This window comes from Colias eurytheme, chromosome 10 (assembly GCF_061535395.1).
Source record: "Colias eurytheme isolate Ceu_HAF_F1 chromosome 10, ilColEury1 Martin Lab GWU primary, whole genome shotgun sequence".
NCBI lineage: Eukaryota > Metazoa > Arthropoda > Insecta > Lepidoptera > Pieridae > Colias > Colias eurytheme.
This window is the reverse complement of record NC_142989.1, coordinates 6053290-6080067: the sequence shown is the minus strand read 5'-3', so window position 1 is coordinate 6080067 and position 26778 is coordinate 6053290. Positions and strand designations below refer to the sequence as shown.

Genomic DNA, 26778 nt, shown 5'->3' with positions numbered 1-26778 from the left:
TGTTATGTTATCTTATCGATGCTTATCACAAACTGCGGTGTAATTGATAACTAAAAGCATTATCTCAGTTGTATATAATATTAAATATACAGACAAGCTGACCGGAGCGATATTGTTCCTACGTACCTACTTTGTTTTTGGGTGAGCCGCTAGGCAATTAACTAAGATTGAATAAAAATATGTGTATTTCAAAGTAGGAACATAATCTTTATCGATAACTTTTTTTATTTATTCTTCGAATTCGAAAATTATAAGAATTTGTTACTTTATCATTAGGTACTTAAATGCTTAGGTTAATCGATGTATCAGCTTGTAGCAATTTCAAAGGCGAATGACGTAATTTTCGACGATACAAAGTAATTACGTGTATATATTATTAACGCTATATTATAAACGCTTACATTGCAGTATTCTTGGCATTCAAATGAGACAGGCGGCTGTACAAATAAGGGGTTCAACTTCAAAATGGACTCTGCTTAATGAGTCAGCTATACCATAAAGCGATGTAAACAAAACATTTGAACCCTGCCGGAAGCAGTGGTCATGCCTCGCTAGTCGACGGAAGCACGGATATCCTAACCAGGTTTTGAATTTATTATCCCCCTCACACCTAGCCACGACCACGGCTAGTATGAGACAGGGACATAGTTTGCCTGTCGTGATTCGTGCAAAAATAGAATATTCAATTTATGGATTCTTGGTGTCGTAATAATAGTTGGATTTTTTGTATCTTGTTCATATGTTCATTCATATGTTCACATCATATGTTTATGTTTATAATTTTCTCGAAAAAGTACACCTGTATTACCTTCAACCTTGATAACCTTTGTTTACAGTTGGTAGGTATACTGCCACTATTTCTTAATTCTCAGTGACCTTAAATATTTCCTAATTTCCTGGCCGAAGCTAGTTTGAGGTGAGGTAGATAATAATTCATGTTTTTGGAAATAAGTGCCGAGTTCCAACTTAATTTCGTCATCGTATCAACTCCACCCGAACTAAAATCATTACATTTTGATAATGATCATTGATAGGTCGTTGATATGATAAAAATGCAGTCAACTTTCTGTGCTTTATGCTAGAGAAATTTGAATGTGAAAGTAATCATATCAAATATCAATCATTATACCTATAGAGATAATATAATACAGTACGTTGCATCTAATGACTACATAACATGCCTATTAATATTATACTTGGAAAGTGTACGTAATTGAGTATTTGAATTAATTTTTTTTTTGTGATAAATGGAAAGATTATATATTAGTTTTATAACAAAACTGTTTTTATTTTTATTTTTTTTGCAATAATTCAAAAGTTATTTCAAAATAAAAATTAGTCTTTGAATCCAGTACCGAAGACACGCCGACAACTCCCGAAGCGTCACCCGAGCGCGTGTGACGTCATAATGTTAGTTTTCACTCATTGCAGTTGATAGAAAATTAAATATAGTTTGAAAAACTAAACAGGATAAAAAGATAAATTCATGAAATTATTGTATTGTTACCGGGTTTTTATAAGTATACAAAATTTAAATTAAATCCGTCGGTTTATAGTGGGTCTAAATCGAATCGAAAGGAGAATTGGTTACATACAAACATAATATGTTTTAAGCTGATCCTGGCGATCCTTATCAGGATAAATTTATGATATTATTGTATTGTCATCGGACCTTGATAAGTGTTCAAAATTTGAACAAAATCCGTCGGTTTTAAGTGGGTCAAAATCGAGTCGAAACTTCGAAAGGAGTCGGTTACATACAAACATACAGGTGAATCTAATAAAAGCCGTAATAATAAATACAGTGTTTTGATCTATTTAATTTTGTTGTCATTATTAAATTACATATATTAATTATATTAATTGTTAATTATATTATGTATTTAAATTTATATTAAAAATGGCGAACCTCAAAAGTTATCGTTTTGTACCATTATGTACGAATACTACAAAGGCAACTCCTGACAAAAATCAGTGATCATAAATATATCAACATCAAGAATATTATTCGTAACTAACTAACTAATTCGGAACCAACTAACAAATCGTAATATGTAAACGCTATGTACTGCAGTTAATAATAGCTATAACATTATGACGTCACAACTGTGGTGACCAGTCATGGCGCGTTTTTAGTCACGTGATTCTAACTTAAATTTCATCAATTTTTAATTGCTTATAATCAACGGAAAAAATTTTTTTTGTAAGTTATTTGCATTAAATATCAATATTATTAATAATAAAGTTTCAAAATACATAAAAAAAATCAATAATTTTTTTTTATTCAAATACTCAATTTTACTGGTCATGTTTCAAAATCGAAAATGATTTGACAAAACATTAATGGTGAGAAAGTTTACATACACGTAACCTCTCAGCAAAAAATGACTACCTACATCAAAATTATATCCGCACTTAATTTTCATCCTATGATAGGTATTATATTGTTTATTGTTCAAACAGCAAATTCACGATTTTCAGGAGTGTATTACAGGTTCAGATTATAAATTTTATTCTTAGTATTTTATACCACAGTTTCATTATTATCTACCTACGTACTCTTGATTAATGCTCAAGTGAAGGAGGTCTTCTTTGTTACATATTGTATTACGTAAATAATTCTGCGGTAATTAAATCTCTAACGACATTACTGAATTCCATAAACCCCAACATATTACCACCAAGAAGTATATTATGTTAGCCAATATCGATTTTATTGGTGTGGCTTCCTGCCCTACATCCGCTTTATCCGTTTGCAGACGATCAACGCGAAATGCTTTCGTGACTATGACATTTTCAATTTTAATTAACGGTTAAATCAGTCACGTACGTAAGGAAATAATTTGGGAGTGTTTTATAGTCAAAATCAGGAATATTTTAATTTCTTCCAGTTGAATTATCTGACCCAATATTTATCGCTATCAGCTTACTGCTACTACTTTGCGTCTCAGAAAATGGTAACTAATTTAATTTAGGAATATCAATGTCTTGAGCACTTATTAGTTACTTGATAAAATCCTATATTAATTTTATACGCTAAAACATTGCAGTATAATATAAAATGTCCATAAATAAAGAATCATTAAGCCATTTGCAGTCGAAACCCCTTAAGGCTCGTTAACCGTTATTCAATCAGCCCGAGATTATCTTCCACTAACGGCTGTACATCCGCTGATGAAACTTGTTTAACGCAAATTGCCATTTCTAATCAAATTGCTATTTGCATTTGCCTCTTGGTTACAGTAATCGGATATAAAATTGCATAGCTAAGCATTGAGATTAAGATTAAGCTGTATCAAACGATTTATAATGATGGCTTTCTTCTGATTCATTCTTCTACGATATTTAATAATATGTAATAGGTAAAAACCTTTAAATTTTAGCTTTGCTGATTTGTATAAAACAGGAAAACCAAAAATGATAATAATTTAATGCAGACAGATGTAGATAATACCTAGTTACTAATGGAAAATTAACTTATAATAACTACTTATATAATTCTCTTCTTTATTAATTTGTTTATTTAAAATTAAACACCTTACAATAAATACATTTGATACTAGATGGACATAAATATTTAATTTTCTGAACTTTGGAACATAGTTATTAAAGCGTACCATTGAAATTACGTAACCTGTATAAAAGGACCCGATAACAGATAATTTACCGACTTGGTATTTATCAAGTTGTTTATGGCTGACTTTCTAATCTAATATGCCAATGAAAATATCTCAGGATGTGAGTGCTATTAATGTGAACAGAGTGAAAGCTCACTTGCAAGCAATTCATGATGCCTCCGTGAAATTGCACTGGGTTACAAATTGTTCTGTGTAATTCTTTACAATATGTACATAGAAAGTAAGCAAATCATCATTCATTATACTGTCTAAACATAAATAAGTATCGAAATGCACTTCTCTGTCAGTACTATGTTTACTCTTTGGATGCGAATGTATTTTGTATGTAGGTACTGTAACTCAGTACTTTGTCAATACTTCTCATATTATATTTGTTCCCTCTTAAATTGTATTCAGGGAGAGTCTGGTATTGCAGTGAGTACATACCTCTTGAAAAGTTATACAGTGGAACAGTAGCTGTGTTGTTGAAATAGATAATACCGCCTACACATCCTTTCAATGGGAGTTTTCTTTTGAAGAAGCGAAGTGCAGTGTTATCTATGGGACTTCACTTTTTATAACGTGTCTGTGTCTTTTGAATGAGACAGTTAATCTTGGTGCATTGAAAAAGGAAAGTGCCATTTAAAACAGGGAGTCTTGCACCCCTTTCCTAATCTAGTGGGATTTTGTGTTCCAACGAATGATGTGAATGATGAAAAGGGCATATTTGTATAACTATGTAACAGCTATTTTGCCTTGTCTATCATGTATTTACAATGACTGTATTTTCTCGAAGTTTTCTTTACCTACAGGAATAAAAATGCAGTCATCGTATATCGATCAATGCATTATTTATAACTTACTTATTAGCTGTTATCGTCAATTGAATCATTTAACAATATACGAAGAATTTCAAAGATAACGATAATTAAAATACTGATATGGAAAAGTCTTTTATTTAATCTACTTGTTGTAGAAATAAGTGTTGTATCGGAATACTTATTACCTTAGCTTATTACAATTATTGCATAGGTGTACCTATATATCCCACATATGGATGGTGTTATACCGAATATTATTTTGACAAGACATAAAAGATGAAAATGATAAGAGAAGATTAGATGGGGTACTGCGGCATGTGCCTTCTAGTAGTAGAAACATTTACTTCAAAGACTTAAACAAAGTAAACTTTTTAAAGGGATCAAGGGTATAGGGTAACCTAGCCTGCTGTTCTGCAATTAGTTGTGGTTCCTTATGCATTTGCAATTTGCACGTGCGTCATTCATTTGTACCTCGTCACACATCCTTGCATGGGGGACCATAAATTGATACGGCCCTGATGTTCCCCGCGATGATTTATTCGTTAACCTCATCTCAATTTGACCCTATTGATTTCAATTGCAATATTCTAGCTCTAATTAAAACCCTGTTTGTTACTCATTAATAAAGTATCTACAATTTACGTAGTAACTATTAATTAGTAATGTGGGGTACTATGATCTTATTCTAAAATATATGCTTTGCTACAATGAATGTATGTATGGTAAAGCCATTGTACAACATACATGTTAGTAGGTTAAAAAACACAGATATATATATAATACATGAGTTATGTAATCCACACTTTTACCCACACCCCAAGGGACAAAAGAATTGTTTAATTCATATTATAGTGTTTGCCCGCGGCTTCGCAGTGGTTTAGGTTTCATTGTTATTTCCTACCCTAGAGGACGAGGTGTGAATGTTGCTGTGAAGGCAATAGCAACATTAATTATTAAATATATTGAGCTAACTTTGCTTCTCTACTCGTTTAATATAACAGGTGTTACTGAGACACACAGGAATTATTCATCGAATAAACTGCATGGTTGGAATAAGATATGGCCTAGACTAATTAATTAGTTCTGTAGGCAGATTCAAATGACGAACAATGATGGCTTTCCGAGAAAAAATAGCAAACAGTTGAGTGTAATTAAGATCTTATTTTGTTGTTATAAAAGTCTAGCTACTGTATATTACGTAACGTAAAAACTTTTCCTTCTTCTTGTCAGTAATCTTACTCGATAATTTTTCTCTTGTGATGTAATAAAAAGATAAGTAGGTAGATAGATGAATAGGCGGTTACACGATTTGAAATGCTAAAAAAAGTATAAACTCAGCGGAAATTTCAAAGCAGTTCCGTTTCGCTGCCTAACTAGTTTGTAGATTCAATTCGACACAGATAAACCTGTACTTTATTTACACATTTCTATGAAATTTAGATAAGATAATATATTAGGGTTGGATAGGTTCATAGTGATAATACAGAATTCTGGACATAAAACTTCTCTCAATTTCCATTTGCCTCAGTAAACTACTGAGTCAGACATATTATGCATACATAAGCGGTGTTTTTGCATAAAAATACCGTTTCACATGGCGCTGCGTGGGTCAAATCTTTGAGTGGCGACACAAACCAGTTCTGATAACCAAATACAGTTCATCCTTGGCATTGGACCGTGTACAAGTGTGTTACCATTTTACGATGTCAATAAACTTAATACGTTTAGTAATTTAACCTATATACGTATGTACAATAATTATTGAGAGAAAAAGTTACGTTTTCTGATAATTTTAGTTTAATGCAAATTTAAGAAAGAAGTGATGAACATTGCGCTTGTGATCTAAAACAAAGATCTACAATCTCAGTTTGTCATTGCAATTAACATCCCTCCTTTTTCGCAGTGAATTATTCAGAAAAATACGAATTATTAATAATCTGAAACTAATTGTACTTATGATCTCACATACTTATGAATATATTACCATTGTATTTCAATAGTTTAACATATTTCCGTTTCGTTTGTTCTAAACTTTAAATGCGTTTTCTTATTACGTAAAATTATGAATTTAAATTGATAGAACGTACAAACTGTAAATCGATCTATCCCTTGTATTGCCTTCTATTGCCAAAGCAAAACAATCATAAGTTAGTTGGATTATGCTTAAATAGAAGAGTTCACTATTTAGTTTACAAAATTACACAGATATAAGAATGACATATTGGCAGATATGATCAAGGTAAAATTACAACCATAACTTCATTTCGATTGAGATCAGCAACATGGTTTTATGCTGCTTCTGCTGTTAAAAGGATGGAAGAAAGCGCAAGATAATTTCTATTTCTTCCTAAAGGACCACAGAGCCAAGGCTCCGTAGCAAATTTCTTACATCACATACCTACCTAGTCTAAGAACTCGCGTGATGGTAATTTTAATGATCGTGTTAAAATACTTTCATAACCAGTTAATTGAGTATGACTAATTGATTACTGTGTGAGCTAAAAAGTGGTGTAGCTAACAGGTGTTTCCTTGTATGGATTGTTTTTTTTTAACGATAGGTGTAATGTATGTGTGTCAAGTTTGTAATGATGTATTACGGACTAATTAAAAAACTTTCGACGTTTTTTAAGCGATGACATTGATTTAGAATTTAGATAAAACGATATAGGGGAGTGTTATTTTGAAGAATCGTGTCTGATTATATTACCTACATCATACCGCATTGTAATTTATAAGACCTTATAAATTATAATGCGTACCTGTACAACTTTCATCCTTCGTAGAACGAGCTTTAATAAAGTGATTGAAAAATTGTTGGACATTTTAAGGAAGTTGTATGTTTTAGTGTACAAAGTCAATTTCACGTTAACGGGATCAAGTTATATTTTCGCATGAACGGTTTATGTTTGTACCGACATAAGTAAAACTCGTTGCACTTTCTAAGTAAAATATGTCGGCGAGATAAAGTAGACATTAATTGCAGCCGACCTCAAAACAGTGTCTTCAGATTATCTTTATGATCCAGAAGTCTGGTTAATGAATATATCGCCGTTATAGTAATTGCTTCAGCAGATCATTCGATTTGAACTTGCTTGTTTTGCTTATATAGAGACCGTAATTTATTATTTAACTGAAAAAAACAGGTATTTAAATCTGTTTTGTCTCGCTCTGTAGAGTTGATAAGATATCAAGGTAATTTGAAAACTATTTCGAATATTTTAATGATATACCTACTAAACCAATATATTCGAAGTGAACAAATTGTTCTTAAAATAAATCTAAATGTAAATGTTGTCGTAGTGTTATTTCAGTCATGATAAATTCTCTAATACCCCTATCGTACGTTTTTTCATACCTAACGTTATTTGAAATGTGGTAGCTATCTACTAACATGTTTTATAGGTTCATAAGGGAAAAACCGGGAAAAACCTTAGGGAAAAACATGTAACACATAATACGCTACCTGTTTCTTTGGAAAAACAAAAGAACTGGAAAAATACATACTTCCGAGCTACACATGTAAACTATATCAACATTTAAGTCATTTTAATCCCCTTAGTATCGTGTTTCTCTATGCTATGTAACTGGAGTGGAAGTTTATAATCTACTTTTTAAATTAGCAACGTATACGAGTCTTTAGTATTAATAGCTAAGGCTGAGTGTTGTATATTTACATAATATGTATATACCTATGCACACTACAGTAATAATGCTATTTAAAAACCCATAATTGCGTTATCTCTTACCACCTAAACGTCCTGAAAATCTTCGCGTGTGCAACAATCTTACAGTATAAAAATAATTATTAAAAAGTAGTAATATAAGCCCAAGTTTGGTTTTTGTCTATCCTTTAGTATGTAAAACCTTCAAACCCAACAAATATGATATGAAGGTACCTAACTGCCCAACCATAACAAGGACAGCTTCATAAAATTTACATATAAATGGCGCAAAGAGCTTTAGCATCAGACCCACCCAAGGCAGACCCAATTTAACAACAGGGTTAATTCGCAAAATCGCAATGACCCTAAAGGTCTCCAAAGGCAATTTAGCGAAGCGCTGACTCACGACACATTCGACAATCAGTCTGTCTGTCACTTGCGACTAGCCTGCATTATTTGTCACTTACAACGAAATGGGTCTTGGTCCAAGTTAGTTTATTGGAGACAACAATACAACGAAGAAAGTTTCACATGTAAACTGTCTGTGTAAGACGCAATCCGCGATTAATATAATTTTCAAATTTGCGTTATGATAAGCAAAAGAAACATTTTTTGCTTTCTTTCGCTCAAAAAAATAATTTAAAAATTCATTTGTTTTAAAAACACCAGAAACATGTTCTTAACATTTTCTTTGAAATGATTTTACACTTATAAATTCATAAACACTATAATAATCTATAAATAAACAGGCTTATGGTAAAGTACTAAAGTATAATGGTATAACCCGTAGTATATTATTATTAGTCTGTGGTATAACGTACGTCTTCACAAACAAATTACGTATGAAACAGATGTCCTTACATAGCTCTCAGCGTTTCAAGATGATTCATACTACATTAATTATCATTATTTATCTTTAAATGAAGTATTACAGTATGTTTGTAACTCTTCTGTAATTTCATACAAAAAATAATACATTTTTGTGTAATAAAAATGACCTAAATAAATAGGCTTAAAATAAACAGTTCAAGTGCGTATCGAAATTAGTCGCAATTCCCATCTTTTGATTTATTTTTATTTTCTATAAGTAGGTACATATTATTTTGTATCCATGTGAATTGTGAAGTGTAATATGATAGAAAAACGAACGATATGCCTACGATAAATTATTGCAAGCGAAGATAGACTTGAGTACTGTAAAAAGCTTTAACAGAGCTGCACTTGAATTGTACTGTATTCTCTTGTAATAAATAAAGATATTTTATTTTTAACAATATTCAAGACCAGTCGTGAGGATTCGTGGCTTGTTAGATGAATTCGATGAAAAGGCTTTAAGGTCAATGGGTCAGGTCAAACGCCTCGGTGAGCAGAGAAATTCGTATCGTGCCCTTAATACAAACAAGTAAACTGTTCTATTTACAAATGTTTTTGGTGTAAGCCTTATTGGATTTGCAGTTTATGCTATTGTTGAAATGTATTTGCTATTGTTGAAATATAAAGTTCGTTAGTTCAATATAATTTCGAAAAGGAACATGAATATCTACGAGAGATAGTCATCATTTTTAGAAAGCGAGCAAAAGCTGCAGTTGTTCTAATATACATAATTGTATATAATAATATTATATTCCTATTCATGTACGAATGATTATTTTCCCCTCTATCACATGAATAGGTACTGGCAAGGTCATGCCAATCATCTAATTACTGAGAGCGGCGAGAGCACGTGGCCGTGGGTACTATTCATGCAGCGATATTAATGCAATTAAGTCATTGTTATATGAAACAAAAGAACCTTAATGTGGGCTCTGATCAATAATTTATATCGTTTACGCGTGTTTTACTTAGTGCAACCGTATTATGTACATTATCTCTGTATACAGGGTGTAATCGTTAAGTGTGCACAGGCGATTATTCCGTAACTATTACAGATATCAAAAAACTTTAAACTGATATCGAAAGTACTTAACCTAATGAGTAAAATGGCCATAATAAATTTTTAAAAATAATACGAGAAATATCTAAAAAATTAACTTTAAGCCCTCCCATACATTTAGTATGAGATATGAATATCCCATGTACATGGGTTGATCCAAAAGTAATGATAATCAATATTAAACAAGGTCATTACAGTTAAAATAATTATGTATTTCTCTAGATAGTCTTCTAACTAGATAATACTTCGATATTTTTTTTCCTTAACTTAGAAAAAAAAAAAACTTTGACTTCATCTACAAAAACCCCTCAAAATTGGCCATCACTTCGCTGTCGTCTTAAAATTTCTTATATCGACGGTGTTTCTTGTGCCGAGGTAAGAGATAGAATTAACTAGGAGCTAGATCTTACAAACAGGGTGGGTGTTCAAGCATTTTCAATGCCGATTTTTGATTGGCAGCCATCGCAACTGACGCTTTGTGATCTGGTGCGTTGTCTTGGTGAACCAACATTCAAGACCGAAGTTTGCCATGTCTCTTTTTCTTACTAACCTACCCGCAATCTTTTAATTTGGTCTGTGTAGTAAGAGCCCTGTGTAGTAGTGGCTACCTTCTTAAAATATTCCACATTTCTTCAGCGTCCCAAAAAACTACGGCTTTAATCTATCCCACTAATTTTCACTTTGAAAATCTTCACCGTCACTTTGGAAGCTCGCATCCAGGCCATTGATTGTTTCTTGGTTTCAGCATAAACATGGTGAACCCAGGTAACGCCCATGGTCACAAATCGTGACAAAAAATTATCCTGATCTCATTAAAAATTTAGAAATTCACCCTCTAAATGTCGAATCGTTGTTTCTTCTTTTCGTCGGGAAACATTCTGGCTCGCACTGTTCACGTTAAAATTAATGTTAATACTTGGAAACGTGGCCTGTAGATATAATTTTTTTGTGATAACTTAGTGATTACATGAGCAAGCATAAAACATTTATTTTATATTTTTATGTGCACAGGAAATACCCAATTATCATTACTTTTGGATCAACCTATACATTTAATATGAAAGATTTTAGCTTTTTTTTTTTTTTTTGGTTTTCTGCTTTAATTACTTCGCAAATTTGGAGGGAAGTTCATTTAGAAACTGTAAATAGACCTCCTCATTGTATTGCACAATAAGGACGTCACTTCGAAAATCTACTATGAATACAAAATGTATGGGAAATAAATTGTATGGGAGCGTTTAATGTAACATTTTTGGTTATTTCTCGTTTTATTTTTAAAAATTTATTATGGCCATTTTTATGTTTAAAGTTTTTTGATATCTGCAATAGTTACGGAATAATCGCTTGTGCACACTTAACGATTACACCCTGTATACCTTGGCGGTATTAATCAAAGTATCGTACAATACTAAGTATTATCGTCAAACGTTAATTATTTATGATTTTATCGATCAGTTATTGTTCTTTGTTTATCAATTGTAAGATAATAAGTTTTTGTTAAAGTATAAATAAAGTGTAGGTATAAATAGGCTAATGTTGAAATAATGATAATTCGTTCAAGCACATTGTTTTAAACCTCAACATATAATTATGTATATTCCTAGTGCTATACTCTGTAAAGTTATCTCTTTTACTCAATAAGTGTTTCAAACAATTTGGACTCAACTTTCACAGTAGCAATAAAACCATTATTGTTCATTTATTTCCGCTATTCAAATTATGTTTACGCGCTCTTGTCTCGTGATTCCGTGCAATTTTCTCGACCGGATTTTAATGTAGACTGTTGTCTGATCTCATAAATCATTCCATTGTGTTTTATCATCGTCATTAAGATCTTGAACATGTTTTCAATTCATGTATAGTAAAATTTCATCTTTAATGCATTGTTATTTGTTAGCTATAGCATCTTCATCATCTTCTACTATACCTAGTTATACAGATTGTAGGTATAGTTGCTTATTCAATAACAATTTAAAGTGCTCTTTTATGATTAGACTAATAAAGCTTATTAGAACAGTCCCTTAGAAACGACTCAATCCTTTAGTTAAAAGGCACTCAATGTACAAAGGAAGAAATGCTAGCCTGAAGCTTGTTTGCATTCTGAATTCAGATGCCGTTTCTGATAAAAATATTTGATAGAGATAATATAATTAAAATTTACATACATACTTTGCACCCAAAACTGACAAAAATCGTTTACTTTCATTTTGTGTCATTAAGAGCTCACAAATAATTTATATATATAATTCATATAGGTTTAACAGGAACCTATGAAATTAGTAAACTTGGCCCTACGACCTTTTAATACCAAGAGTCCTTCTGGAATGACTATGTTCCGCTTGCCATCGTCGATTTATTATAAAAGACGAAAGTACTCGAGATATCGACGTCCATAAAGTACATAACGGCAGCCCACATAGCGGCTACACCACTAAAACACGTCTGTGTTTTGTTTATCAACAGGCAGTTGTTTCGTTTCGAATGAGCACGATGCGGGCACCTTTGTTTTATTTCCGGATTTATACACCGGAACGGCGGGCGTCGAGTGGACTAGTTTTTTTTGGAGTTCTCTAGTGTTAGGTGTAAGCCACGTTTTTGATTATCTGTATTGGTATCATGTCTAATAATTATTGGGCTATACCGCTAATGTTTGTCACTGCGACATATTAAAACAATAAAATAAATACATGTAGTAGTTAATTTACTTTGTCATTTTGTTTGCTTCTAGGCACATAAAGTTGGTCATAAACAAAGTAAGAACATGTAACAAGTAAATGAGTGGTTTCCTTCTTTACAGTGATCATCATCGTAAAAAAAGACGTGTGGCACTCGGGGACTGCCGCGGTAAAGCTATTAGCTTAATAATAATATTTTATGGAATTGTCCTTTATCTGCTTCATCTTTTTGTGTAAACATTAATTACCAATATTTTATTTCAACTTCTTGAATCTTGAAATTCGATACAGATAGGATAAAAAAATATAATTTTCCGTAGAATTGATTTATAAATACGTTTAAGTTCTTAAATCGTGAAATTCAACACAGATAGGATAAAGATTATTTTTTTCCACAGAATTGATATATTTTTGTAAACAGATAAGATCATGAAAAATTTGCCAATTGGATATAATATATCTAAATCTAATCATCAAGTTAGGTGCAATATACGGAACACCGTCTTGACTATCAAAGCATGCTTCATAAATTACATAACAGCGTAAATCGTAATATCACAGGCGTTCGTCATGAAAGCCATATAGCACCGTTCTCCATTCTCACTGAATATTTCGTTCCGCTGCTAATTTATTGCCTTCGTTATATTTTATATTACAGTTATTATGTAACTTGATAATTGTGCACAAAATTAATGAACTTAACCCAGATATTTTGCTAGAATAATCTTTTTTGGATGAAACGGGGTTAATGATCGCGTACTGATATTTTCAGTATTAGGTAATAAGTAATAACGGTTTTGAAATTCATTTATATTTATATTATAATAAAATCTGTATTACATGCAATGGTAATGTTTTTGAATATACGTATACTGTGCTGCATCTTTCCAAATCGTCATTTATCTGATATTTTATTTATTTATATCTAGTTTCGTATTTGCCTGCCCTTGTTATACCAGTTTTACAGCTGTAATCGCTTGCATCGGCCACAACACGAAGGTTACTATGACGCGCACGTAATTTAATATTACTATGTAAAACTGTAAGTTATTAGGGTCGTCAACTGCGTATTTCAGTAAAACACTGGATGGAATGCAAGTAGCATATAATGTTATGTAATCATTTAAATACGTACTAATTACATTCCCAATTTTCACTACCTGGATGATTTTATGCTGATTTTCTTAATCATACATTAGTTATGTGAAACCATGCCAAGTAGCTATGTGACCTATTGGTGTGTGTGTGAATGACATAATATTATGTGCATTGTGCATTATGACTAACTTTTTATAATATCGAAAGACATTTAATAAGGTCCTGGTCAGTTATTGATTTTTTTAATTCCTTAAAATTAAAAAAAGGAATAAAATTAGGCAGCCCTATCATCATAATCTTTTCATGCGTCTTGTCGGTGCAGTGAGGCAGGTAGCACAATGTTTCCACATTAAGATAATGCGATAAAACTGAAATCTTACTCTATGGTGCATGTTTTATCAATTGAGCACATAGAGCAATTAGGGTGACAAATCAACATCGAGCTATGCTGCGCTGTACTGCGCTGTGCTGTGCTGTGTTTCATAAGCTACGTTTTTTTAACAATTAAACGATGCTGCGCTGTACTGCGCTGTGCTGTGCTGTGTTTCTTAAGCTACGTTTTTTAACCTTCCTATACTCGCGCGTTGGTCTGTGAGACCGACGAAACACATTTTCGTAATTATTTTTATGCATAAAAATAATTACGAAAATGTGTACCTGCAGGTAAATCCTGTGAAGTCGAGTTCCTTGCTAGTTTCCGGATTTGGGGCTAACTTCATTTTAGTGCAGGTCGCGGCGTGGTCGGCAGAAGTTCACGTGTCATTCACGTCGCATTTGGCGCCAATCGGTCCGTGAGACCGACGCGAGTATAGGTACAAGTTTTTGTGTAAGTATTAATATTATATATTTTGTACATTTATATATTTTTTAAGACTTTGAATACTTTATGAAGTATGTATAGTAAAATATATGTATGAATGTTGCTCTAAATTACATTTTGACCAATTTTTTAGGCCATACTTCATGTCAAAATGAACGATGATCAAATCAGATCGTTGCTGGAAGAATCAAGTTCTGTTTCTGCTATGAAGACGAAAATGACAGTGAGGTGGAAGACAACGTGGAGAATGGAGATACAAGAAGAGACATACGAAACCGAGCAAGACGATGACAATGAAGAGATATCTGAAGTTCCCGTGATTTTTACTTGGAAAAGATGGACAGACAAGGCTCAAAACTAAGCCAAACATAGATAAATATGTGCTTTGATATGTTTATTATTATTACTTAGAAGTTTATTTTGTTTTGAAAAAGAAGTTCTGTTTTTAAAGTGAAACTTTTATTACATCGTCTCAAACTTTTTGGTCTGTGTAGCGCATGTCGCGTGTATCGCGGTTGCCGAGTAGGTATACCTACTCGGCAGCCGACCGTCACGCGACATGCGCTACACAAAGCAGTGTTCGGAACCGTTCGAACAGTTTCACTTTTACCGTAGTTTCATAAAACCACACAACATTTTTGCACGCCTCATAAGCGAAGCGTTGAGGTGGGTACTACTGTCACTTCGCGCAAAACATCTGATTTTTCAAACTTAAAATGTCTTTATGTATCATACATTGCACTTGTAAGATAATACATACACACACATATTAAGAAAAAACACTATTTTTAACGTTCATGATATTTTTGATGTCATTTTTGTTATTTAAACTAGTTAAAAAACAGTTTAAAAAAGTTCTGTCTTGGACGTCCGTGTGTCTGTATGTGCGGATCCTTTTTCTTGTTAACACGATAGCGACCGAAATTTTCTTTACTAATCGAGTCTTTTTTTTTCTCTTACGCTTGAGTATGCTCAGGAATAGAACCCTTTCATTTTTCAGGGTCTGATTCGATGTGGTTTAATTGTTATTAAATAAACAAAAATAATAATTAATAAATATTTATTAAAAAAAAATTATGAGGCGTGCACTTTTGGATTTTCCAAATTATTTTTAGTTTAGTTTAGTTTAGCCGGGCGGCCGGCCGGTACCGCCGCAAACGCTACGTCCCGCAATTTTTAAATCTGTAATATCGAAAATATTCACTTAAATCACACGGTGTAAAGGGCCATAATATATTAAATGAACAATGTATTCAAGGTATTTAATCGGTTAAGGATTAATATGCTGTATTGGTTAAAATCGCTTCGAAAATTAGCCATTATTTGTCGTAAAAAGTAAATGACAAAAATAAGTTATTGTGGGTTATCCATAAGAGATAGACATATACCATCGCGGACTTTTCTGTAGACCTTTTCAATGTGTATAAATACTTAGTACATTATTTTGATAAAACTCGTAGGGCGTTCAGCCTGCGTTTGCAATGTAAGCGGAGTAAATGTAATTTTTTACGACATCACATTAGAAACCTCAAAAATAACAGTACTTCTCCACTATTTAATGGATATTATTATACATATAAACCTTCCTCTTGAATCACTCTATCTATTAAAAAAAACTGCATCAAAATCCGTTGCGTAGTTTCAAAGATTTAAGCGTACAAAGGGATATAGGGACATAGGGACAGAGAAAGCGACTTTATTTTATACTATGTAGTGATAAGCTCGACACAGCGCAGCATGGCAGAGCTCCATAAAAACATAGCACAGTTCGGCACAGCGCGGCTCAACACGGCGGGTAGTGCGCCTCGCTCGAGACTGCTGCGTTTTTAAACAGAGCGTAGCCTCACACAGCGCAGCACAGCATGGGTTGTTTGTATCCTCATTAAAATATTAGACGAGCGAGTTGACCAAACACAGCACAGCGCAGTACAGCGCAGCATAGCTCGATGTTGATTTGTCACCCTTACTAAGTATATTTTTAACCGACTTCAAAAAAGGAAGGCGTTCTCAATTCAGCCGCTATAGCTTATTTTTTTAATAGAAATACAATTTTCACCAGCCCTTATTAATTGTTCCCACTACAAGGGCCTCCACGATCAAAATCAATTTACGTACAACATCAATCTTATATCTTCTTATATATAAAAATGAATCGCAAAATGTGTTGGTAAGCGCATAACTCGAGAACGGCTGAACCGATTTCGATAATTCTTTTTTTATTATATTCCTTGAAGTACGAGGATAGTTCTTATGTAGAGAAAACGTAAATATTATGTACCACGGGCGAAGCCGGGGCGGACCGCTAGTACAATATAATTCTTATTTCCAGTAAGCAATGACGATGGACAAGCAGCTGGTATGGGTCCGGGACCCGAACGAGGGGTTCATCCTCGCCCGGCTGCAGGAGCTCATGGGCGAGGAGGCAGATGTGTTCCCTGTTGATAATAAGTACCCCAAGAGAGTGGTGAACTTCGACGATATATTCCCTGCTGGTGACCCCGTTAAAGATGTTGATGATAACTGTGAGTACTTCTTTAATATAACTGAAGCTAAGCTATTGATATCAAAGAATACTTGTGTTAAACATAGTAACATAGTTGAAGTCCGTTTAAGTATAAGCTTAGCTCAGGATATTTAGAAATTCTACTCTTATCTGATTTGCAGACTCATTATAAGTAATAATTCAATAGCATTAATACTATGATAATTACTGAGTGAAGTGACCTTTATAGAAATTATCGACATAATTAAATACAGTATCCATTATCGATTTATAGCTAAGCACTTTATTACACTACTAGTACAACGGATGTTAATCCCTATTTGGTAACTTATATCGGTTTATTGATATTCTAAAGCCGGGTATCCACTTAGGTTCGCCGTGGATTGCGAACACTGTGTGCTCCGCGAACGTGAACGTGTACAGTGTACACACTTAGGCTGCAACATCAGTGCTCCTGTCGGAGCGCTAAATTCCGCGCTCCGGTCTCCAATCGACATGCCGCCTCCAGAACTAGTAGGAAGTGCAGCTTATATTTTGATACTTACATTATATTGTGATGGAATACAAACGACCTCCTCGATTTTGGCAAGCTAATATGTATAAGGGAATAAGAAATAATGAAATAATGCATATATTTATCATTTCATCGGACCACTCCATGTTCGCGAACTTAACAAACACACGCTCGCGTCCACGAACAAACTGCGCTCCCCTTTGAGTTCGCGCAAAAAACCGCTTCCGGAGCGCTCCGCCGTGCTCCAATCGTGCTCCAGTCGCGCTCCGTTTGTTTATGTTTGGTTTGCGGAGCGGGCGCGTTCGCAAACCACGGCGAACCTAAGTGGATACCCGGCTTAATGCTGCTCCCGTACCCTATGCCTTAAAACAGTATTATTTCCATTGTGGAAAAATGATAGCGGTAATGATAGCGTCGAAAATATAGGTCATATAACGCCATCACTTTCTCATACTCGTAATAATCCTGCTATGAGACATCGAAGTAATCCCCTGCAATTATATTTACAGGCGAACTGATGTTCCTGAACGAAGCGACGTTGCTAAACAATATAGTGACACGGTACAAGAAAAGCAAGATTTATGTAAGTATTACGATGTAGCGTGAGTCACGTTACCTTGAGAGTACTGCACTGATATCGACCGTGTCGATGTTTCATGTCGAGTACTATTTTATAGGTGAAGAGATTAGGAGTTATAATAAATCATAGGAATTTATAACTGAAATTTCAAACAACGATTGTATGATAACTTCGCTTTAATATGTAGTATAAGTTGGGTCCAAAAATGTGGCCATATTATAATGATATAAAGGCAGATTGCAGAAATATCGCTTTCCTATTGTATTTTCTTGGCGTTAGGTAATTTTTGTTTACTGTGTTCAGATAGTTTTGATTGTAAGCATTACTTGCTGTTTTAGATTTATGATAACTGCCGAGAGCTAAAGATTAGTCTAAATAGATACAAATATGCACTCTTAAAAGGTAACTTGAGCGATACACCTATATTGTGATTTGTGACCAATATACTTACATCATGAAATCCACAAATGGGTATTCACCATACATGGAAAAATAACACAGAGAAGAGTACGAATAAGATAATATTCAAGTTACTTACATACAAGTTCTTAATACCAAGCCGTTACACAGGTTCCCTAGGCCATGTTAAGTACCTTATATAAGCATTGGCGGTATAAGACGGTTAATATAAATAAGCATATATTATATGAATTGTGAGTGCTATAAGTACATTATGTAAACACAGTCAAAACAAATGTTTTACATTTTCTTTATTGTTATTGCGCTTAGTGAAAGCTGTTGGTATGTTTTTTAATTTCTAATGACGTCAATTGCTACTTTTTGTTTTATAAATTGCCATAGTTATCATAGTTTGGCTGATTTTATATAAGTAGAAAACTTCAGTTATAAGGATGGATGCAGCCTGCTGGTTTTAAACTTACAAGACAATGAAAGAATATTTTTAAACATAAAGATATTAGCATGCTACTAACTACGAGAATGCCAAGCATGAAATTAAATATTGTGCGTCAAGAATTAATACCTCGTACCATGTTCTAATCTTGTCTTAATTTAATATGTAAATTATAAGTGGATTATTATGAGCTCCGAGCTCGGTATATATTTATTATTGATCCTTCTCATTAGTTAATATGTATAAGAAATTAAGTCAAATTGCGGTCAAAATGTCTTTCACCTTTCAGACATACGTCGCGAACATTCTTCTTGCTGTGAACCCATACGAAGACATTCCAGATATGTATTCGTCAAACACAATCAAAAAATATCAGGGCAAATCTTTGGGTGAATTGCCTCCACACGTGTTCGCTATTGGTAAGCTATATTCAACTCTTTGTATAAGTAATAAGGTTTAAAGTTCAGTGGATAGCGATCCATGTGTCGTTCAGTTATTTTTAATTTTGTATGTTCTTGGAAATTCAAAACACACAAATGAAAGTATTTGATTCTTTATTACAAAGTTAATTTTGACACTTTTTTAGTCATATAAAGTTTATTACGTCTTTTCAAGTACACTATAAAACACCTAGAAAGTCGATTAATTTTATAATTGTTATTGGTTTTCAGCTGACAAAGCATTTCGCGATATGAAATCTCTCAAGCAATCGCAATCCATCATAGTTTCCGGTGAATCCGGAGCGGGGAAAACTGAATCAACGAAATATATCCTCAAGTACTTGTGCGACCTTTGGGCTAAGGGGGCTGGGCCAGTTGAACAGAAGATTTTAGACGGTAAGAACGATATAAGAAGGGTATTTGTAGATAATAGATATAGAAATAAACATGTTTGCCGTTGCATTTTGTCTTTAATATTTTAATGAGATAATTTGTAGACTTCAACGTTATTGATAATAAAATAAATAATTGTATGACCTTGTCCCTTGATCATGTTTGCAATAATGTATTCATGTGCGTGGGAGAAAAATATGAAGTTGAATTCAAAAAGAACTTGAATTATTATATGAAAGTCTCCTTGAAACTTTTTCCTTGAACTAGTGTACTAAAATGAACTAACACAAATATTTTTATCACTTGATATTTCTCATATCTACATATAAACTAAAATACTATTTTTTTTTTGTAATTTTTCAGCTAATCCGATCCTAGAAGCGTTCGGCAACGCAAAAACAACACGCAACAACAACAGTTCGCGTTTCGGCAAGTTCATGGAGGTGCACTTCAACAACAAGTACCACGTGGTCGGCGGGCACATATCGCATTACCTTCTAGAGAAGTCTAGAATATGCACTCAAAGCGCGGAAGAGAGGAACTACCACGTGTTCTATTTGCTGTGTGCGGGCGCGCCGCAGGAGTTGCGTGCAGCGTTGAAGATAACGAAACCGGACGATTATTTAGTATGTAGAATTATAATGAATATTGATTGAACGCATGATTAATTTTTAACACCTCTAGGCGATTAAACACACGGAATGTGCGTTTTTTGCTTGATCAGATTGTATTTTTTTTATAATTAGTAATTACTTCAATATTTTTTTTATTTTTTTAAGTTTCAAGTACCTATAACCTTCATCAAGAAGTTTAAATTGTTTTTTTTTTCAGTATTTGAAGAACGGATGTACTCAATATTTCACGTCACCTCAATCCGGAAAGAAAATTAGCGCGAGTCAAATGAGCAAACAGCACCAGACTAAGGGTGGTCTGCGCGATCCTATACTTGATGATGTAGAGGATTTCCAGAGGTTACACCAGGTAAATTTATGTTATTCTTGTTCCACATATTTATTTCTACCAGTACTATAGTATAATATATATAGCTAAATTACTCTAAAAAGCTGAAATCATCTTTTAAGACAGTCTTTGTAGAAAGTTATTGCCAGGTATCCAGCTATACTGTCTAAAAATAACGTCCGTATACAATACATAACAATAGATCTCAACCGAAAAAATAAATGACAGATCACGACTATTTTAATCTTGCTATTTCTGAAAAAAAAAATAGACGGGTTGCACTCCGGGAGTGCCGGCAGAAGTGAAAACTTGATTATTAACGTTCTATGTTTGATATTTTGGAATGGTATCCGTCTTACGCATGGAATATAAGGGCTAAAAAAAAATCCGTCTTACGCTTTTTCGATCAGGCCACGTGTCCTGACGCGAGTTTAAGATTTTATACCCAACGCCGCTAAAGAAATTTCACTTCAAAAAATTTTCCAGGCACTATCACGCGTCGGTCTCACGGAGCAAGAGCAGAAGTCAGTGTACAGCGTGGTAGCGGCGGTATTACACCTCGGTAACATAGAGTTCGAGGAGGAGGGGGGGGCTAGGGGGGGGTGTAGAGTCTCCCCCCACTGTGAGAGCGCTCTACAAACTGCGGCGGATCTCTTGGGGGTGGAGGGGGGGGAGTTGAGGATGGCTCTAGTGTCGAGGCTGATGCAGAGCTCTAGGGGCGGGATAAAGGGAACTGCTATTATGTAAGTAATGTTTTATGGGCAAGGTGAAGTGTTTGCGGAAAGTGTTTTTAAGAAGGGATGATAAAAAAATGTTCTTTGATGTTTTATAAGCTCTTCGAATTCGAAATATGTAAAAAAATAGGTGAATTTCTGTGTCTACCATAAGACATGTCAATAATCATGTTAAATTTCTTGAAAGATTTTTTTATAAAAGTTATTACTAGAGATCATGTATATAAACTTTATGCTTATCCTTACTATTAGACAAGTTAAACACACCAATTATGGTACATTGGATTGACTTGGACTTTTTAACTATTGAACTTTCTTCTTTTTCTTGCTAAGGAATACTGCTTGCGTATTTTGACAGTAAAGCATCCAACACTATACTTCAATAAGGATGTCCTATCGCTTACTATTTCAATAATCAAACACGTATTCAAAATACAATTATGTTTGTCTGTTGCACGCATCCAATCTAGCCAACCGATTTGGTATGCGACTTAAGTTATTCATAATATATTATGTGTATGTCTCGGCTAATTTGTTTTAGACTTGCTACTATATGTTCATAAATCACATGTGTTGTACTCATGTTATTGTTCAGTGTTATAGTGACATCAGTTGATATTGTATGTTGATGTACTTACTTATGTGAATTCTAAAACCTTGAATGTTCGATTTTTTTTTGTGAGATTGGGATAAAAATAAAAATTTGTTTTTTTTAATGCAACCCTTTTAAAAAATATCATTTGGTTTTAAATTGAAGGAGATAGAAATTGTTTCTTTAATTGTACCACAGAATTGTACTAATATTTATGTAATAATCCATTTTCAATGAAATTTTTATGAGAAAAACTAAATGAACATAAAACCTCTCTATCTTTCTGCCATTCAAACGCTCATCTCAAATAAACAAAATAAGAAAGAGCGTGTGTGCCGAGCACACGTGTCCAAAGTGAAACTTCTTTGGCAGTATTTGGCAAAATTGTCGCCTTACTTCATGACGTGACAGCTTTGTCATAAAACTCACAACTCGCCTAAAGAAGTTTCACTTTAAAAAAATATGGTATTAAAGATAATAAACATTCATAGGGTACCACTAAAAACATACGAAGCAATGAGCGCTCGTGATGCGCTTGCTAAAGCAGTGTATAGCCGCCTATTCGATTACATCGTGCTTAGGATCAACAACAGCATTCCGTTCCAAGCGTCCTCCTATTATATTGGAGTTCTGGATATCGCTGGGTTTGGTAAGTGTATTAAAATAATAGATTTTGTTCATACATTTATTACCTAGCAAAGTGAAGTCCCGTGACGTAAGGGGCAAATTCATTATGTATAATAATAAAGTTTGACTGATCGATTTTCTACAAACATTTACAAAATTAACCAGTAGGCGATCATCTTCCTGAATCCTGCCAAACACATTTTATATAACTGTAAAAAGTAAAAAAAGTATACTGTAAAAAAGATATTTTTATACAAAAAATTGTTTTATTTATACCACTATGTACATATCCTAGTTATTAAAATTTTTCTTTTATCTTATTTCTATTGAAAAAAAAAATGTCCATTACCCAGTTCTTACTAATTATCGTTTGTTTCGTATAAAAATGTTTTCTAAATTCATAAAGCTATATTCCAATAACGCTACTTAATTACTAAAGAATACCACAATTTTCTGACCTTGTAGAATACTTCCAAATGAACAGCTTCGAGCAGTTCTGCATCAACTACTGCAACGAGAAGCTGCAGCAGTTCTTCAACGAGCGAATACTGAAGAACGAGCAGGAACTGTACCGCCGCGAGGGGCTCAATGTGCCAGAGATACGATTTGTGGATAACCAGGATTGTATTGGTGGGTTTTAGTGATTTTTTTTTAAATAGTATTTTATAATCATCTATAATTAATGGTTCTGATAAAGGCAGAAAGGAGAACCAAGACTTAATGCCTGACAATCATGGTAATGTCGATTTTTTTTAAACTATGCACTTATCCATAATAAATACATATGATACAAAAATCGGACTATTGCAGTGTTAGTAACTTATTCTTTATGTTATTTTTCTTATAGATCTCATCGAAAGCAAGAACCACGGCATATTCCACATTCTAGATGAGGAGTCAAAATTACCTAAGCCGGAATTTGGCCACTTCACACACGCCGTCCATAAGGAACTGGGGACCAATAATAATAGGTAAAAATATTGTATACAAAAAATATTATTGTTCTCTTCCTTACTGAAATCTCTTATCTTGCAGGATTCTTGGAAGTAATAACACACTAAACCATAATCTTGCCAAAATATTGATTTTAATTTGTCATAACAAGGCTATAACGAATTTGTAAATTATTCAAAGCGGTGTGAAAACGCATGTATTAATACAAAAGTTTGCAAAATATAAAATAATTTAATCAATTTCCTTAGATTGCAAGTGCCACGTGCGTCTCGTCTGAAAGCTCACCGCATACTGCGGGATGACGAAGGATTCCTTTTGCGGCATTTTGCAGGCGCCGTCTGTTACAATACGGTATTTATATATTAATTGCATCGATATTATTATCCTTTACTTATCTTTGATTTTACGCAAGGATTATAAATGTCCAATTAAAAGATTTATTTTGACGTGACGAGCTCGCTGAAAAGTTTTCCAAAAGTCGGCTTAAATAATATAATGAATAAATCGCGTTTAAAAATTCTTTAATTTTTAGTATTATTATTTTTTAAAGAAGAGTATTTCAACTTATTGTTGAATTTTATTACTAATGGATGATTCGTACTTATGCCAAGAGAGACGATTATTTTCATTCGTCGACATCGACTATGTGACGATATGATATTTTATGCAAAATCATAAATGTCCTTCTTTAACTAAAATATTTTTTCCGCAGAATCAATTCATAGAAAAGAACAACGACGCTTTGCACGCGTCTCTCGAATTTCTGATACAAGAATCACGCAATTCGCTAGTGCAGCAATTATTCCAAAACAGTGACAATAATAATGCTAAAGGGAAACTGAACTTTATATCAGTGGGCGCTAAGTTCCAAACTCAGTTGTCGCAACTTATGGACAAGTTGAAGGAAAATGTGAGTACTGTTTTGTATAGAAATATGTTAACTTTGGAATTATTTCGAAAAGTGTTTTTAAAACATTTGTTTTAAAGCAATTATTCGTAAAATAGAAATATGTGAATAAAAGTTATAAAATTAGTTTTTAAGAATATAATCCACATGTATACGATATTTCTATTCATCATCTGCTAGACACATTTTTAGACGATTTTGTTATAATTAAGGTTTTCATCACCCTGTGTCCAATTTTGTTTTTCAAATATAATTAACCATACAAAAAAAATGTTGTGTGGTTTTATGAAACCACGGTAAAAGTGAAACTGTTCGAACGGAATTCCGAACACTGCCGCGATACACGCGACATGCGCTACACAGACCAAAAAGTTTGAGACGATGTAATAAAAGTTTCACTTTAAAAAATTATTTAAACTTTCAGGGCACAAACTTCGTGCGTTGTATCAAGCCGAACTCCCGCATGGTAGGGGGGGCTATAGAGGGCTCTCTAGTATTAACCCAGTTACAATGTAGCGGTACTATAGCAGTACTTGCGTTAATGGAACACGGATACCCCTCTAGGGCACCGTTTAACGATCTATACCAGATGTACAGGGCTTTTCTACCGCCCAAACTTAATGCGCTGTCGCCTAAGGTTTTCTGTCAGGTATGTGATAATGGAATTTATTGCGTATTTTTTTAGGGTTTTAATAATATGTAAAGTTTGAAACAGATTTTTTCCTATTTATGCCTTTAAAAAATTTTAAAAGGTTTTTAAACATTTTTCTATAATGTATCGATTTTCGATTTCGACACAAAATCGAATAGATATTACGTACAAATTCTGTACTTTAATACATTTTTCAACCATTTTAACCCAAAAGAAGTTATGAAAATATTAAAAAAAAAATCATATTCATGTTTACAATAATTTTCAGCCATCTTTGATGTATTTCTCCCATATTTCCAGGCGATAGTCCACAGCTTCGGCTTATCAGACAAGGACTACAAATTCGGTGTAACGCGCGTGTTTTTCCGTCCCGGGAAATATTCAGAGTTCGATACCATGATGAGGTCTGACCCGGAAAATTTGAAGTCCATAGTGGACGCAGTTCTTGCGTGGTTGGTTAAATCGAGGTGGAGGAGGGCTGTGTTTTCAGTACTATCGACTATTAAGTGTGAGTATTTTGAACTATTTTTCAACTCCAGCAGGGATAGATCTTTCAAGTTGCTTGAATTTCGTTAAAGATACTTAAATTAAAAGCGTGATTATCTGAGCCCTCTAGTATATTCCGAAAATATAGATTAAAAATTTAGAGCTAAGTTGTTTTTTTAGTAGATTTCAGGCATCTTTTTTTCAACATTTATTACTTGTTGAAAGGATTTTTTATCAGCAGAGAAAAGTTACTCATTAAACTACTATTTTTCTCAATATGTTATTTTTTATCTCAAGATCAGCCCAAATAATTATCACGTTTTACATATTTGATAAACAAAAATCCTTTATTCCAGTGAAGAACAAGATCCTATACCGTCGTAAGTGTCTCATATTAGTACAAAAGACAATTCGCGGGTACCTAGTGCGACGTCAACACAAACCACGGTACACGACCATAGCTAATATAAAAGCTTTGGAACATAACCTCAAGCAAATGGACTCAGTTATATCGCAGCTTAAAGACGAAAAGGATAATGCTAAACGGAATATTGAGAACTTGAGAAATGCTATAAGGAACGCGTGTGCGGCTATCAAGGTAAAATTTGTTGTAAATGACGGTAGTTGTGAAATATTGAAAGTGTTATTAAATAAAATAAATTATTTTTTTCTAGTTGAGTATATTTATATTTCATTTTCAAATATCCAAGATACTAATAAGTACAAATACTGAGAAAATATTATAGAATTTGTAATCTAAAATATGTGTCTTAATAATTTTCAGAGTAACGAAAAAATAACTCGTTCGGAAATCGATCAGATTTACAACAAGATAACTAAAGATGTGGAAACACAGATGAGCGCTCTACAAAAAGCCATGGTTGATCAAAAGAACAGGTTAGTGTGTAAATTTTTAAATTATTAAGTTATCTGAATCAATTCAATTGTATTTAATTT

The 26778-nt window shown here is 33.4% G+C and overlaps 1 protein-coding gene across 2 annotated transcripts in view; it reads left to right on the top strand.

Moving 5' to 3' along the window:
• The window catches only part of jar (Myosin heavy chain 95F jaguar), a 39371-nt gene that overhangs the window by 4986 nt on the left and 7607 nt on the right, over nt 1–26778 (top strand). For both annotated transcript variants that reach the window (XM_090106735.1, XM_090106734.1), the window contains exons 2-17: nt 16956–17148; nt 18153–18226; nt 19366–19495; nt 19748–19912; nt 20273–20535; nt 20741–20890; nt 21356–21612; nt 22687–22844; nt 23288–23452; nt 23670–23793; nt 24025–24127; nt 24489–24686; nt 25108–25332; nt 25636–25843; nt 26178–26419; nt 26606–26718. In XM_090106735.1, coding sequence (XP_089962861.1) covers nt 16962–17148; nt 18153–18226; nt 19366–19495; nt 19748–19912; nt 20273–20535; nt 20741–20890; nt 21356–21612; nt 22687–22844; nt 23288–23452; nt 23670–23793; nt 24025–24127; nt 24489–24686; nt 25108–25332; nt 25636–25843; nt 26178–26419; nt 26606–26718 — 2762 coding nt within the window. In that variant the 5' untranslated portion in view covers nt 16956–16961. The remainder of the gene's footprint in view (nt 1–16955; nt 17149–18152; nt 18227–19365; nt 19496–19747; nt 19913–20272; nt 20536–20740; nt 20891–21355; nt 21613–22686; nt 22845–23287; nt 23453–23669; nt 23794–24024; nt 24128–24488; nt 24687–25107; nt 25333–25635; nt 25844–26177; nt 26420–26605; nt 26719–26778) is intronic.